This window comes from Pholcus phalangioides, unplaced genomic scaffold, assembly GCF_987345545.1.
Source record: "Pholcus phalangioides strain wild (caught in Gottingen) unplaced genomic scaffold, Ppha-v1.0 ptg000018l_1, whole genome shotgun sequence".
Taxonomy (NCBI): Eukaryota; Metazoa; Arthropoda; class Arachnida; order Araneae; family Pholcidae; genus Pholcus; species Pholcus phalangioides.
Window position 1 is genome coordinate 13401987 of NW_028301611.1, and position 16394 is coordinate 13418380.

The window sequence follows — 16394 nt, forward strand, 5'->3', positions numbered from 1 at the left end:
TGAAGAAAACAGCAGTGCCGGCTATTATCGCTAGTTGTGTATATTCTTCTTTCTGTATTTATAACTATGGTATTGAGCTGGCATAAATGCTTAAAAGAAACGAGTGATTCAATACTAAATTTCAAATTTCACCAGTAATCTATTTCAATTTAACGTGTTAAATTTTGGTCTTCAACCCCTCAAGCTCGGAGGAGATTTAAAAGAATCCCATTTCGCAGGTCGGAAGAGATTAAAATAGAATCGCCGGTTTTTGTAAAAAATTATAACTTTTAAACTAATCATTGAATTAATATAACATTTTTTATGCTCATAAAATAATGCATTGTCTATAATATTATAAAGTATTACCTGCATTACTTAATTTTATTTAATTTTGTTTTTATATTTCCTTTCCGGTAAAATCAATTTTTTTACATTTCAAAATGGAATTTTTGAGCCGTGGTTTTTTCAGGGGACTTGAACACGCTCTTTACAGTAATACTTATACAGGGTGTTTTAGAGCTCAACGTGCTAAAACATGTTCTTTACAATAATATCTCGGATTCTCTTTAGCCGCAAACATTCATCGCTCACTATAAAATATGATAAATGAAAATAGTATAATAATTATGATTGCGCAAAGCCACATTATTTCTCTTTTGAATGATACCAAACATGCAGTGATCGTGAAATAATGCAATGGGTTAAAAATTATAAGATATGCAGTTGGCCGCCGCAACGTACAGAGTACGTCATTCGACGTTTAGGGATTAAAACGTGTTCGAAAATTCTTACTATTACAGTAGAATCATCTCTCTTTTCAGGGCACAGACGGGACAACAAAAATTCATCTACGTATAAAAGAGGAGTTTTTATCGAACACATTAAAATGAAACTCAAGTATTATTTGGCCGTCAAAGAGGGATTGCCGCATCTGCGCGATGACTGTCCATTAAGTCAGTAAAAATGGAATAGACATAATTTTAAGATAGATTTTTGTACCCTCTTATTGTTATATTTTCAATCCAGTCGAATGCAATATTTCAGTGGATAATACATTACACAGAAATCGATACGGTTGTCCCCACAGCTCGTAATTACTTGTATAACACCGGTGTAGTAAAAATAAAACTCCTATATGGAATTTCCAACGTGAACTTCTACCGTGGCAACAGTTTTCGAGATTGTTGCGCAGAATTCTTCCAGAACTTATAAAAGTTGAATATTGGGAAGTTATCGACGAAATAAGCACTTTGCCGGCTTGATGTTCATCTGGGTCATTATGAATGGCCTCGGTTCGGTGAAAGACCAATTTTAAGGGTTTTACGTAGTGCTTCGCCAGCAACTAATGTCCCATCTCAGCTACTAACCAGTTGCGATAATGAATAGACAGCTAACTAATTACCATATCAACGTCATAAACAGCGCTAACGCCTCAATTTATAACACCTTGCTGTTTGGAAGCCGTATAACCTTACGCAGTTAATTTATTTCGATATGAATGGTAGGTCAGCGGACCGTATCTTTCCGGTGCTTATTAAACCACTCGCAAGTGGCCGCCGTGCTCCGTATATGTTCATGTGATATATAATGTTATATTCTAGTTAAGGTCGTAGTGGATTTTCTAAACTTTCTCGGAATTTGCTAAAAATTTAGGGTACTCGACGAGTAATTTATTATATAATTCAATGAAAACTAAACTAGAAGTACACAACATGTGGTCTAATGGTTTAAATCAGACCTATACATAGTTTTAAATGACCTTAATTTATTATTTCGCTGTTATTATATGATAAACAAGATATATGAACAGATCGTACCATATATTTGGGCATATTTAAAAATATATACCTTGTGTTGAACTGAAGTGGTGGCAAACTCAGGTTGGTGATTTTGGACATCAAGAGGAGCAACTATTTTTTTGTAGATCCTGGTATCGCAAACCACGTTTACTCGGTAAAAAACACAAAAATACTTATGAAGGGCGTGACGTCGAATGGGATAAAAGACCAATAATAAGTAGAAACAAAAATATTTGACAGCACAATATTACAATGCACCCTGTGGTGAGAAGATTATAAAGCGGAAAAAAACAAAATAAATAACTACAAAAACCATTTACTTGACAGCAAGATTACAATACAGCCTGTGCAGCACAGAACTTTCAATGTCAACTTCGTCTACTTTCAATGTCAAAAAGTAGACGAAGGGAAATGATTACACAGAAGATTTTGTACTTATTATTGGACTTTATTTTGTACACCACAGGCAGTATTGTATATAATTATGCTTTCAAATAAATGTTTTTTCCCCACTCGAAGCAAACCCTTCATAAGTATTTTTGCGATTTTCTTCGACTAAACGCGGTTTACGGGACCAGGTTCAATGGCAATTTCGGTATCTCTTGATGCCTGATATCAGCCCTATGTATTTGTTGCCACTCCAAGGCAACATCCTTTATATATGTATACTGGGTTGCGGTTAACACCTTTAGACTTGCCAGCGTGTCAGATTTTTTTCGGACAAAAAAAAAAAAGTAAATTTTTGCCGATAGGTGACTCTCCGTTAGCGGAATACATGGAAAAACATCCAAGTTATAGTGGTCATTCAAGAATTACGGCAGCACAGATGAAGGGGGGGGGGGGGGAAGGGGTTCATATTTGCTTACTTTATTAGATGACAAAGCGGAAGGTGGGTGGGTGGTTAGGTGTGATGGTTAGGTAAGGAATTCGTTATGAAAATATGAAATTAGGAAATGATTTATGATTTCCGTATAAATTAAAAGGCCGTATTCTTCTGGTTCTTGTAGTCGGATCCAAGTACACGGATCCAAGCAAGTATCTTGGGGGACATCATGATACTGCTGAGTTTTACAAAAATAGTTTGTAGCATGGATCTACAACGCATGGCATGCGGACCAGATTTGACCCTCTGAGCTTTATGTCGTGGTCCGCCGATTATTTTCGGAAAACGGTTGAAAAACAATTGATTAAAACATTTTAAAAATATTTCTAGGATTAATGAAAGAAAAAGGTTTTCCAGAATATATGAATGAAATAGTTTTTCCAGAATGAATGAAAGAAATTATTCCGAAAGAGTTATTGAAATAAATAATTTTTGAATTGATGAATTTTTGCAATAAAGAATTTTCGGAAAACATATTTTTTTTTTGAATTTTCGAAATTATAATTTCGGAATTAGCGAAAGAAATGACTTATAAATCAATGAGAGAAATAACTTCGTAATTTCGGATTCCTCATATATTTAGAAGGAAAATAATTTTTGAATTAACGAAATGATTAATTAAAGAATCATTTAATGACATTCCAGATGAAAATTAATCAGTAATTAATTAAAACAACTTTTTCAGAATTAGTGAAAGAAAATTATTCAAGAAGTAATCGAACTTGATAATTAATAGAAGAAATTTCTCACTGAATGAAGGTCTTCAATTATTTATCATTTACAGGATTTTAAATTTTAACCTTACTACTTGTTAAACTATACGTTCTTTATTTTCAGCAGAAGACCTCGAACCAGAATTCACAGAAACCATTCCTAACGTGACTGTCGCCACAGGCCAAGAAGCTATTCTCACGTGCGCTGTGGATAATTTGGGCACATACAGGGTAAGCCTTTTACCTATGATATACGTAGTAATGACATATAGTATATGTATGGAATATTACAACTATTGATGGCGTGTAGGAGCTATAGCTTTAGTTTTACATAATTCGATTAAGTTACAGTATACTGTTACACATTATTATATACGGAAAACACTCCCGTGTGCCCTTTTCATAGCGGCAAGACGAAGTGTCTTGGAAAATCGGGCACAGGTAGTAGGGTCGAGGGAGGTAGGTACAAACAAGTGTTGTTTGTCCTTGATTAGACGAAGGGAGAGACAGGTCTTGGGGGGGGGGTGGGAGGAAAAGAGGGAGAGAGATAGTGTGTGTGCCCACACAAGGGGGAAAAGGAGAGATAAATTTCCTGGTGTTATTACATATACAGGGTGATTCGAAACTCAACGTACAAACTGTTAGAGGAGATAGTAAACACAAAAACAAAACAGAATCACATAGGAACGTATGACCGGAAACCCCAACCTGATCAGCTTGGGGATAAACGAAGGTGCAGAAATGGCAAGCCAATAATGGATGGAAAAACTCTTTATACTTTACACGAGGACAATACTTGTACACGTTACGTTTCACAACAAGTGCTCAAAGTTCTTTCTCTGTTTGTGCCGCGACAAGGTAAAAGTACCGTGAAAAAATTAAATTTGTGAAAAAATCATTATTTGAACTATCGGTTCCAACAGCAGATTTTTTGAATAACAAACTGCTTACAAGTTCCTTATTTCTAGTGACAGAATTAATTTAATATCCAACTAATTAATTCAATTAATACAATTAATAATGGTGTGGCATATACAGATAGATAGATAGAACCGGTCACAGCCCCGGACTGATGCAAAGCACCTTACTTCAGTTACCTCAAAAGAGGCAGAGTTGTGTCGGAAAAGTTAGCAAAGATTTATATGTGGTAAAAGATAAAGTAAAGGTTTATACGTGGAGTTGTGTGATGTAGGAAAGAAATTTGGATATTGTTAATGCCACGCGTGCTATATCGGTGCAGTCGTGATCAACGGGCGACGGTTGTCATCTTCCGCTATCAATGACTGAAAATTCTCAGTGATGATCGGTGTAAATTTTTCATCAGATTTGTCGGCGGGAATGTCAGCTTAAAAAAGGTATGAAGATCATTCAAACATTCCAATTAGTTCGAAGTGGATGGTATGATTACAAACTCCGGATATAAACTTCAATGGTTTTCAAGCGGTCATGCTAAACTACATTTAAAGACCAAGTGGACATGATAGGGGTGAGTGATTTTCGAAACTTGATAGCAGAGATCATTAACCAGAACATTTGCAATAATTCAACCTGTTAATCGTTGCCATAACTCTTATAATTGGTGAGATATGATTTTTAAAAGGAATCCAACGTTGTGTGTATGATTCGCCATTTTCGAACCAGGTGACAAGTTTTATTATACATGTGACATATACACCTTAGTTGCACCACTGATGCTGCCCGCGACGCTGTAGCTGACCATTATGTTCGCCCGCGAACAGAAAGAAGTTGGCTACATTTGATATAGGCCCATCTGTCTGCTCTCTAAGGTAGTTAAGGCAAGCAACCATCTTCACATGGCAACTGAAAAGACAACATTTCTATGGCCACACGCCAAGAAGCAGAAGTCGAAAATTATCATAGTTGATATGCTAATACGGCCATCAAACGTGTAACGAGCTGGGTGAGCATAAATATAGCAAATTAGTTTTCATGACGCATATTCATCAGCATGTAAAGAAAGCCCATGATACTATGCAACGGCTAAAACGTTCGGCAGGGCCCGAATAAAACAGAACTTCAGAAATTTCCTCTATGAACAGTGGTGCAAAATAAGTTGACGTATGGCTGTGCCACATGGGGCAATAAACCGACCCAGTGAATGAAACGTGATTTGACATAATTCAGCGTCCGCTCTTCTTGTATGTTGTATGTACTTATATCTTCCTGCGTTGAGAAGATTTATGGACTGAGAGGCCAAGAAAATACGACTATTGCAAACGCATTATGGCTAATTCATATGGGCAGCATATGGAGCAGCGTTCAATGGCTTCATCGTCTCAGTTTCTCCCAGGCTGTGCACCAGGTGAGTATGGCGGGTTTCTCATAAACAAACCCTACATTCCAAGCAACATTATAGAAATTTAAGGCATCGTTAATAAACTTTGAAATCCAGTTTCGCCAAACGCTCCACTCCTGTGACTCGTACTTACCATGGCGAGTGTGGCAACGGAAGCAGTATCGGAATGGCGGCAAATTTATATGGACGAGTTAAAAATTGGCAATTCAACTGGCAGTGCATATGTGATACTGGCGGCTAACGGATCGGTAACACAGCAGTGGAGTCGAAGAATAGCAAACGAAAACAGTGTCTTCCATGCAGAGATTTATGCATTACTTAAAGTCTATTCTGTTATGAATGCCCGCACGCCGCATTCCGATGTGCAAGCAACTCGTCTAATCTTATGCAGGAGTCCGCAAATATGCTTATGTTGGGTAAAAACCGACGTTCGCAACTATAGCAATGAAAAAGCGGATACGTTAGCCAAAGAAGCAACAACTCTGCCAATGCTAGAAGCCCGGCCTTTGCCTCGGAGCCATGCTTTTCGAATTCCGCGTGAAAACCTCCTTCATCAAAGGCATGCATTGATCTCAAAAAGATGCACACAAGTGCAGCAGCAGGTATTATGACATGGAAAGATCGGACAATGGGTAAAAACAATCCTTCTAACGGAGCGTGGGTGATTCCCCACGTACTTGGAAAGGTTTGGAAGGTAAAGAAACATAAAGTGCAAATGCGACGCAGATGCGGCTCTAAGCTTCCCGTTGTTCATACACGGAGGAATTTCACTTTGATGATATACCTGCAGATACACTTCATGTTTGGAAGAAAAGAGATCTCTGCAAAGTCTGCTCAATTATTAGCTTATGATGAAACTGCTGCATTACCTGGAGAGCAACTTACATCTGTTGTATGATAAAAAAGGTGATCACCAACGAATTCAAACTGCCGATGCCGACTACACACCATCCAGTCGTGTTAGAATCCACTACTGCGCATACTTATAACTTGAGCTCGGCAAACGTAATTAGTTGCGTTTTCGTGGCTGAAACCGATTGAACCACGTTTACAGGTGTGGTCACACAAGAATTCAATGATCTATCAATTACAAATTGTATGCATCACATATATTGGGCTTGACCGTGCTTGAATTTGAGATAATTTATATAATCATTCTCAATATTATACAGTAAATGCATCTATTTCAGCTGGATCGAAACCAGCGTACGTGATGGATTTTTACTCACCGTGATACCACCGTGATTATGCCACTGCGTTTCCAGATTTTCCACTGCTAAAGTAGCAGATCTACTCATTGTAGATGCGTTTGTGTGTGTATATGTGAGAGAGAGAGAGAGAGAGGAATGAAGACATTTCGTCGAAACGAGGACAAACACTGTCGGCTGCATGTCTAGTCTCCGAATTTTGTAAACGAGATTTATAGATTGATCATTTTTATTCGGCCCGATTGCCCTAAATCGGTATTTATATTTTTGATGTCATCGCATCGTTAAATGGATAATTGTGAAGCCTCTAATCAACTTACTTGTATTTGTATTTGTATTCACGGTTGGAATTCCTGAAAAGTTGATGATACATTTTCTTCCTATCCTCCGATAAATTACAGAAGTAAATGCTCATAGAGATGAAGGAAAGAAATGGACATGTAAGAACATATAAGAACATTAATTCTGAAATATTACGTCCATATTCTTATGGGCATCTTTTTCTCAGCCACCTCGTTGGGCATTATGCCTGTTGTGGTGTTGTACTTGTATTTGTACTTTTATGGCCGTTGTGTCGGAAGCGGTTCTATGTTACACCTTATTTAAAATTTCCGGACACACCCATCCTTCGGGAACACTTCCATATATCTCTTTGAGAGATGTGAAGTGGGGTGTGTACAGTCCTACAATGTTCAATGCACTAATTCCATTAGGGGCCACTCAAGTACTACGTAAGCAGATTTTCAACCATTTTGGAACCCCACCCCCCCGTCAGAAAAATTTCGTCAGCAGCTTAGAATATTTCATATCTTCAAAAAGGGTGGTTGATGACGTGGGCAACCTTCCTCCCCCGTCATAAAAAGTCAGCACTTCAAGTTCACTTTCAAAAAAGTTCACTTTAGAAATATACTTCCAGTTACGAAAATGTTTTAACATGACGTGTGGTTACTAAAAATATCATATTTCTATCTCCATGCATAAAAATAAGGAAATTAAGTTTTTTGTATACTTCCCGTATGCTAAAAGTTCTTATTATTGAAACGTAGATTATTTACAGTCATTTACAAAGAAAAAAAGAGGAAATAGTAATATTTCTCAACTTGATATTTGTCGAAATATTGAAATATTTTGCTAAACTCTATTGCTAAACGCTAAATTATGTTGCTAAATTCTAAATTATGTTGCTAAATTCTTTATTATGTTGCTAAATTCTTTATTATGTTGCTAAATTCTAAATTATGTTGCTAAATTCTAAATTATGTTGCTAAATTCTAAATTGAATTGCTAAATGCAAAGTTCCTAATTGCTAAATTGTGTCACTAATGACTAAATGATGAATTGTGCCGCTAATTTCTATTGCTAAATGCTGAATTGTGTCGTTAAATTATGTTGCTAAATTCTAAATCAAGTTGCTAAATTCTAAATCATGTTGCTAAATTATAAATTATTTTGATAAATTTTAAACTATTTTTCTAACTTCGAAATTATGTCGGTATTTTCTATTGCTAAATGCCGAACTCTGTACTAAATTCTATAGCTAAATGCTAAATTCTGTGACTAAATGCTATAACGCTATAATTGCAAGTATATTTCCACCATTTTTCAAATGTTTTCATCAGGAAATTTCGCGTGTGGAAAAATGATAAAATCGAATGAATGTAAAAAAAAATTGCATAAGCAAAAAATTTCAAGAAATGTAAATAAATGAATTTATATACTCAAGTAAACGACACAAAGCAACAATGAAAAGACTCGGATGATAATTCATAGAATCTTGGGTCAACGATGTTTAATAGATGACGTATCAAACAGGACTATAGGAATTTATTACGAAGTATTTATTCAGAGAAAGCGTTTAGCCACTCATTTTAAAATGAGCACATTCTAAGTATACAATCCTTATAAGCTCGAGTTTATACTTTCCAGAATAAACAGTAAATCTATATGCGAAGCGAAACGAATAAAAAATTCAAATCCACTCTTTTGAAATCTCTTTTAATGTAAACCCCTTTCCAATTACGCGTTTGTGGTTTTTTTTCCCCAAGCGCAACGATAACCGTAAGGCAGTTTTCACACCCACAAAGCAACTATAATAACTATATCCGAAACCGTCTATAGGAATTTATTATCCTTATTTCCCCTCTCATAATCGAATCGTGAAGATGAAAGGCAAAATAATGAAGGAAACTAAGAGGAGGAGAGCTTAGAGAGATAGAGAGGAAAGTTATTCTCTCCTCCTCCTCCTTATATATTTGAATAGCAAACAACTCCTAAACACAGGCAAGAAAATCTAATTTGTTCTCCAGAGGTAAATAAAGAACATTTTTCTTTGTAAAAAAAAAAATGCATATCTCTAATCTTTTCCTTAACATTTTTCATGAAATCATTGCCTTAAGGCGGGAAGAAAAAAAAATATGGAAAAAACTCGGAATGCATTACGACAAAATAAGCATGCATGACTAGAACTACGAACAAGTTGTTCGTTTCGATGCGCCTCAAGCATTTTAACAACATATGAGCATAGAGATATATACTAAAGAGAAACATAAAATGTTAAATAAAAAAAATAACAAATCTTGTTGCAAAACGAGAAACAAATATGATACATACATACCTATTACATGAGAGTTTTTTGTTATTTCTTATTTCAGGAAAAAATGTTAAAAAAATGAAATACATTATATTTATTTTATAAAAGTATCTAGAATTGCTGAAAAAAAAAATTAAATGAGGTACGAAAATGTGCAGGGGTAAAAAAAAGAAAATAAATGGAGGATGAAAAGGGGATTGAGGAAAATTTAGAAAATTACATAAAGAGTATACGAATATCACAAAAAATACGAAGAGAAATGGAAGTTTACATCCAAGAAAAAGATGCAGTTTCAACACCTCCCTTCTCCATCCTCAAAAAAACACCTTATAATCATTAGAAAGAAGATTTCACATAGTTCACATATATTCACTCAACAAGGCATGCGAATGGAGCACCTATTACTTAGATGACGGGTATCAGGGAATGAGATATCCGTGCTGGAAAGTGATAATGGCATACGGATGTTGTTCATTCATACTTTTCTTATGGGTAAGGTAAGCATCGGGAGGGGTTTCAGACGCATGGAAAATTTCAGTTTATTATGTTATCGTATTAAACTGAATACTTATAAGATAGAGAGATTCGAAGGAATTGATAAAATGGTAAAGGATATGAGAAAAAAATAATAAGAGAACCTTTTAACAGTTCATTTACTATGAAATGATAAATTGACATGAAACATGTGTTTTTTTTTATATATGTATTTTATTTGTGCTATTTTATATCCGGAATATGGAATGGATTTTGTAACTCCTTTTCCCTTCCAATATAGTTTGTCGGAATGGTTATTTAATTAGAGAAGGAACGATTTTATATATCCTTTCTGTATTTTTGAAGACTAATGCATGAAAGCGTAAGAAGTATAACTTAAAATATATCGACTTCAAGAAAGACGTCAATGTAGGTAAGATTTCCACAAATAGGCTGACCATATTCAGTCGAGTAAAAATACGGGGAATTTACGAAACATTGCCCAAATATGGCTAAAATTGCCAATAAACGCAGAATTAAGATCTAATGTAAATCGCGGTGAATAAAAATATATGCCATGAAGAAGAAAACGTTGGTCATCAAAAATATGTGAGACGTATATTGTATTTTTTGAGTGATAGTACACAATTTTCACATAAACAATTCTGGTCGCACAATTCATGGTTGCAGCGCAAGCGTTGAACAACTAGGCGGCGCTGTAACTCAATGCATAAAAGCTCTGGTTTTCCCACTTATTGTCGTTTTTATCCCGAGTTGCAGAAGGAATGGGAAGGCGATATGAATTAAATGTATTTTGCTGTGGAAGAGGATTCACTGAAAGAAACGCTAAAATCTCGAAAAAACCTTAAGACAGTGGATCTCACACTTTTGTCACTCGCTGCTCCCTTACTCTTTTCATGGTTCATTTGCAGCTCCTCTGAATAATGTACTGGATATTGTGCATTCATAAAACAACCACTTCAAAACATAAATAGGCACCTACATCGATACTTCCAGCTCCTCGTGACACCTTTGAGAAAGAAAGCGACGTGACTAGAAGCAGCGACGCACACATTGACAAATACTGCAGTAAGGGATTTCATTGGATTTTATGTGAAAGTCTCCCTCATCAGTGGTATGCAAGATACAGTGCCAGGAGTGTGAAAACGACACAAGAAGCTTGTTTCGAACAGACATTGGTTCGCTCGAAATGTTTTTCGATTTGGCACGTTTCTTTTCAAAAAGCACTCCCAGTTAGTCTTAGTGTAGTCTAGTGTATAGCTAGTAAATTGAATACGTAATGGAAAACAGATGGCAGTATCAAGCGCAACTCGGCAACATAAATACGTTGAGATCATACACTTAGAACACGCATTCCGGTATGCGCCGATTCGTAAGAAATCCCGTAGAGTAATGTGTACGAGGCGCATGTTCGTTTAAGTAGTAGTAGTGTTTGAGCTTCAAGAGCATTCCTGACCGCATCACCATACCAGTACGATAAGTGGCAAAACCTGTGTTTTGTGTTCACCTGCGTTCACCACTTGCGCTCACCACTTGCGTTGAGCCCATGCACTGAATGAAGAAAATTGCTTGTTTGGAGGTGTTTGTCAATGCTTAAAGTTTTGCTATTAGAAATGGCCCTTGCATATAATCAGGTGAGTAAAAAAGGATAATATGACTAGATAAAGCTAGGCTGTTCAGTCTACATCTTTCATTTTATCATCTTTGTAAAGGTAACGACAAGAAACAACATATCTAGTTGAGGAGTCAGACTGCTTCTTGACTGGTTTTAATTAAACAGAAACAAAATTATGAAAGGGTATGAGACAGATCTTACACTTATGATTATGGCTATGCTCCTATGATCCCGAGATTACTCTGGAGCGTTTGTAACTTCATCAAATAACATGGCATGACTGAATTTCAGCCAGAACATTCGCTTTTATAAATAAAATTAACTTAATTAAGTTTTGTACGTGGTGCGTGCGAGCGCGCAGAGGGTTCACAGTACCTCTCCTGTGATTTCATTCAGTATTTTAGTGTCTAAAAAAAGATAATAATCCATTCACGTATTTCTGATGTGTAAAATCTTGCAGGTAGCCTGGTTACGCTTGGAAACCAAAAGTCTACTCACGATACAAAAGCACATAGTCATAAAAAATAGCCGTCTCTCTGTACAAAACCCAGACTACAGACATTGGAATCTGCACATACAAGACGTACAAGAAACAGATAGAGGAGGATATATGTGCCAAGTCAATACGGTGCCGATGAAGAGCCTAGTTGGTTATCTCGACGTCGTAGGTATGCTATCGTAAAATGGGCCTACTGTTTTTAACATAATGACATTCTGAATTAAATTGCTTTAATAAATCAAAGTATTAATAGATAACTATCTGTGTTGCAGTTCCGCCGTCGTTTATCGACTCCGAGACGAGCTCAGAGGTGTTGGCCAGGGAAGGCACAAACGTAACACTTTCCTGTCGTGTCAGGGGACATCCAGCGCCATCCGTATCGTGGAGGCGTGAAGACGGAAAGTCTCTGATGCCAAACGTATGCCAGCATTTATCTCAAGGGAAGTGCGTCAGTGGTAAGTGTGACTGATACTGTTTGCCAAATAAAAAATACAATTTCGATTTTTATAAAATACGTTAGAGTCGTAAAAACAAACTATTCGGATAGATGTTGAAAAACTGCTTTAAACTACAAAAACGTTCCAATATACTAATGATCACCTTACGGGCTATCCGAGTTACAAAAAGCCTAATTGTATTGTAATTCGTCAAAAAATTCGTCAATCACATTCATTACCGCCCTTTGCCGTCTTAGTTTCAGAGTTATGTGCTTGAAAGGTAATATACTTTATATTTCAAAAAAATTTACTTATGTGCCATGAATCCGAATCGCCATTAATTTGGGCACCTGTTCTTTTAAAAGTGGTAAAAATCATTAGTTAAAATCATGGATAAAAATCAAATTAAGGAAAGCAATTTCAAGAAATTCGCTGAATGAGTAAATTTTAAGTTGACTGACCACGATGCATTCGATTTTGCGCATGTCATTGGTATAACACTGTTTTATGGATCGAAATCACGGCAATTTTTCTGACAAGGAGAGTGTCCCAAAGTGCCATCATCAAATATTTTTTGAAAAAAACTTACCCCACTGCTTCTATTCATTTAAATGCGTACAAAAATAAAAATAACGTCAATAAAGGTCAAGAATGAATTTAAAGACCCCGCAATTTTGTTTTCTGGAGCCTTACAGTGACGTCCTTCAAGCATACGATGAGGTACATGGCGATAAATAGAGAGAGAAATAACTAGATAATATTAAAGAAAAAAAGTGAAGCTGTTGGAAGGAAAGGAAAAGATGAAGTTGAAATAAGTTTTTATAGAGCCAAGAAGCGCCAGAGACAATGAGTAGCCAACTGCTATAATTTTTGTTACTTCAATGATTGCATTCTCCGCTAATTTGTTCTTGCTTTTATGCGTTTCTGGGTGAGATGAATTTCCTTAAATTGTTTCATAATTTTTTTGGAGACAACACCTTGGGACAATTTCTTTGTGAGAGCTTTGGCGCACCTTTAGTTCAAGAGAATCGTTCGCAAACAGGATAGTGAACAATCCGTGAACTATTTTGAAGGTCTTGCGAAAGATATTCAGTTTGAAGAAATCGATGAATCCTCTTCTCAATTTGGTGATATTTCAACGTCCAAACGGTTCGACTTAGGATGATTCTCGGATTCTCAGAAGCTGTTCGTATACCGAAAAATGACTGTATATGCTTCAGGAATCAGATCTTAGTCTGGGCAGATAGCTCGTTAATTAACACTATGCTTCTTAGCTTCGAAGAGATAGGTCTGGTAGATATTTTACCCGAAGCGCAGATTTAAAAGATTTACTTTCTTATAATAATAATAAAAAACATAGCAATGCATTATAAAATGCATATACCCAATATTTATCCACATTTCATGTCGCGTGATGCTTCATTGCTGAAAAGTTTTTTTTTTTCTTCCTGGTATTCCTGAGAGACCTGAGCTCCACCCGAAAGATTTATCAGCGCAAGTGGTTTAGCTCTCACGCTTATATTTCAAACTCGCAGTACTAATACCGGGCTTTGAAAAAAGGAAATAATACGGATAAAAAAAACAGTGTATTTGGTTTCCGATTGTTCAAAAAATGATTGATTGCATGATAACTAGGCGCATCTTTTTTCGAAGCCGAATTTATTGGCGAATTACTAAACCATCAGTGTTTACTGAGGATATAATGTGAAATATGAAAATAGAACCGTAGTCTTTCAAGACGGATCGGACATACGACTGGGACTGACTAAAGCCGGCATAGAGTCGGAAGACTAGGGGTGACTGAGATTATCTACTATAGATTGTCGTCTATGCGCCAGTCAATTCACGATTGCATTGGATATAATTGGTGAGGTGTAAGGACTTTTAGAAACTTCAATGAATTTGCGACGTTAGAAAAAATTTCACAGATTCTATTCAGTCAAATACGCACAGAAATATAGAAAAATCCAGTGGGATTATTATTGGTCACTCACTCAAAAAAAGTGTAAATATTGCCATTTTGCATGCTAAAGAGGCCAAGAATGGGCAAAGAATCCCGCTTCTCTAGTACAGCGCAGAAAAAGAAATAGAAAAAAAGGAGAAAGAAAAGAAAAATAAAAGCTACAAAATGTATGGGAAAAATATTTTTTTTGTAGATATCGCCAAAAAGAACAATTGGCCATAAGTAGCCAACTGCTGTCATTTTTAATAATTTTTGCGACATTAATTAAGAATTCACTCCTCCGCTAATTTATTTTCTTTCTATGGGTATCTAGATGAAATGAATGTCCTTTAATATTTTTCGCATTTTTCAAAGACACCTTGGGACCCTTTGCTTGTCAGGCCTTGCAGATCCCGTTCCGGTGGCGTATTCCTCTGATACTTGGTATATACATTGGTTCTCAAATTTCTCTTCATATTTCAGTTGTTCTCAAACTGTGGGTTGCAGCCTGCCTGGGGGCCACGTAAATTAACTCGGAGGTTCGTGAAAAATTTTCCAAAATTTAAGCGTCCAAAAATAAATTTATTTTATTGTTTCGCAACGTAAATAAATACTTGTCAAACCTGAAACACACCTTACTTCTTAGCTGAGATACTTATTATCCATGTACGCACTCACTCGTCAAAAGCGAAGCACACAAGTAATAAACTACACGGTGTCTGAGAAAGAAACCCCCCCAATTAAAGTTTCAAATCTAAATAAAAATTTATTGCAGAAAAAAAATTCATGCGTAGCCATACATGTAAAATTTTAATTATCCTGTTTTACCAAATCATATAGCTGCAGAGTTTAATAGGAAGGAAGCCCAATAATTATTTCATTGGTTGTCAAGCACATTTTGATGTATCGGCTGCATAGTTACATACAACCAAGAGCACTAGCGTATCTCGAATGTCGGTTTTTCGTAAAAAAAATTTAAAAGAGCAGAATTGATTATTCACAACATTGTTTCGGTGCAGCATCATCTTTTGATTTGTCAGAAGAGAGACTTTCGAAATGTGTCGGGAACCACAGCTGTACCTTATACGGAAAATGAGGGAAAAGAAAACTTCCAAAAGAAATCAATTTCGACCACCAGACGAAAATGTGGCGCACATATAACAAGAACAGTTAGTTAGGAAACATAAGAACTTCATTCAATCACAACATTGCGTCAATTCGCTCCTATCATACGCTGAAAGCACCTTACAGTATGTTAAACAAAATATAGCTCAAAGGGTTTCTTCAGAAATTGCAGCAACATTGCGTGTTTAGTTTGCTTTCGCATCAGGTAGAAAACGTATGCTTTCAGGAATACCCAGAATCAGAAGGCGCAAGAACTCATGTCTGGAAAATCAGGAGGTCAAGCATTCTGAAAACTCGAAATTACCTGGGTATCTTTGAGCATGAAGAAGTTAAGAAACTCCTTTACTTGTCAAATTATATGGGGCGTAGTTTCTAAACCGCCAAGGATGATGTAACTCGCCGCTATCACACGAAAGTTTCAGCAGCTGAGTTTCAACAACATACCAAGTTGAATTCAGGGAAGAAAGAAAGCGCAACTTCCCTTGCCGGAAATCGAAACAATGTCCTCTTATTTACCAGATGAGAGAGCTTGACCACTACGCTGCAAGACAACTAACTTCAATCTTTCCTTAGAGCTCCAGTGCGCTGAGCAGGACTGTACATGAACAGTCAGACCTAAGTTTTCTCGTAGCATACTGGTCAGGCGCTCTCATACGGAAATTCAGAAGACGTGGGTTCAATTCCTGCAAAGACGGTTGAATTTACTTTCCTTCCCGAATTCAGCTACGCATCGGCCAGCTGTGAATCCTTCGTATAGACATAGACTCTAAACATTTTTGTTCTTGTAGG

At 36.4% G+C, this 16394-nt stretch overlaps 1 protein-coding gene across 2 annotated transcripts in view; it reads left to right on the forward strand.

The window, feature by feature from the left end:
- Positions 1-16394, forward strand: part of LOC149071754 (lachesin-like) — a 192393-nt gene that overhangs the window by 125733 nt on the left and 50266 nt on the right. The window contains exons 2-4 of one of the 2 annotated variants that reach the window (XM_089247779.1): positions 3502-3608; positions 12063-12270; positions 12374-12556. In XM_089247779.1, coding sequence (XP_089103905.1) covers positions 3502-3608; positions 12063-12270; positions 12374-12556 — 498 coding nt within the window. The remainder of the gene's footprint in view (positions 1-3501; positions 3609-12062; positions 12271-12373; positions 12557-16394) is intronic. The other variant, XM_089247780.1, reaches the window with a different exon arrangement.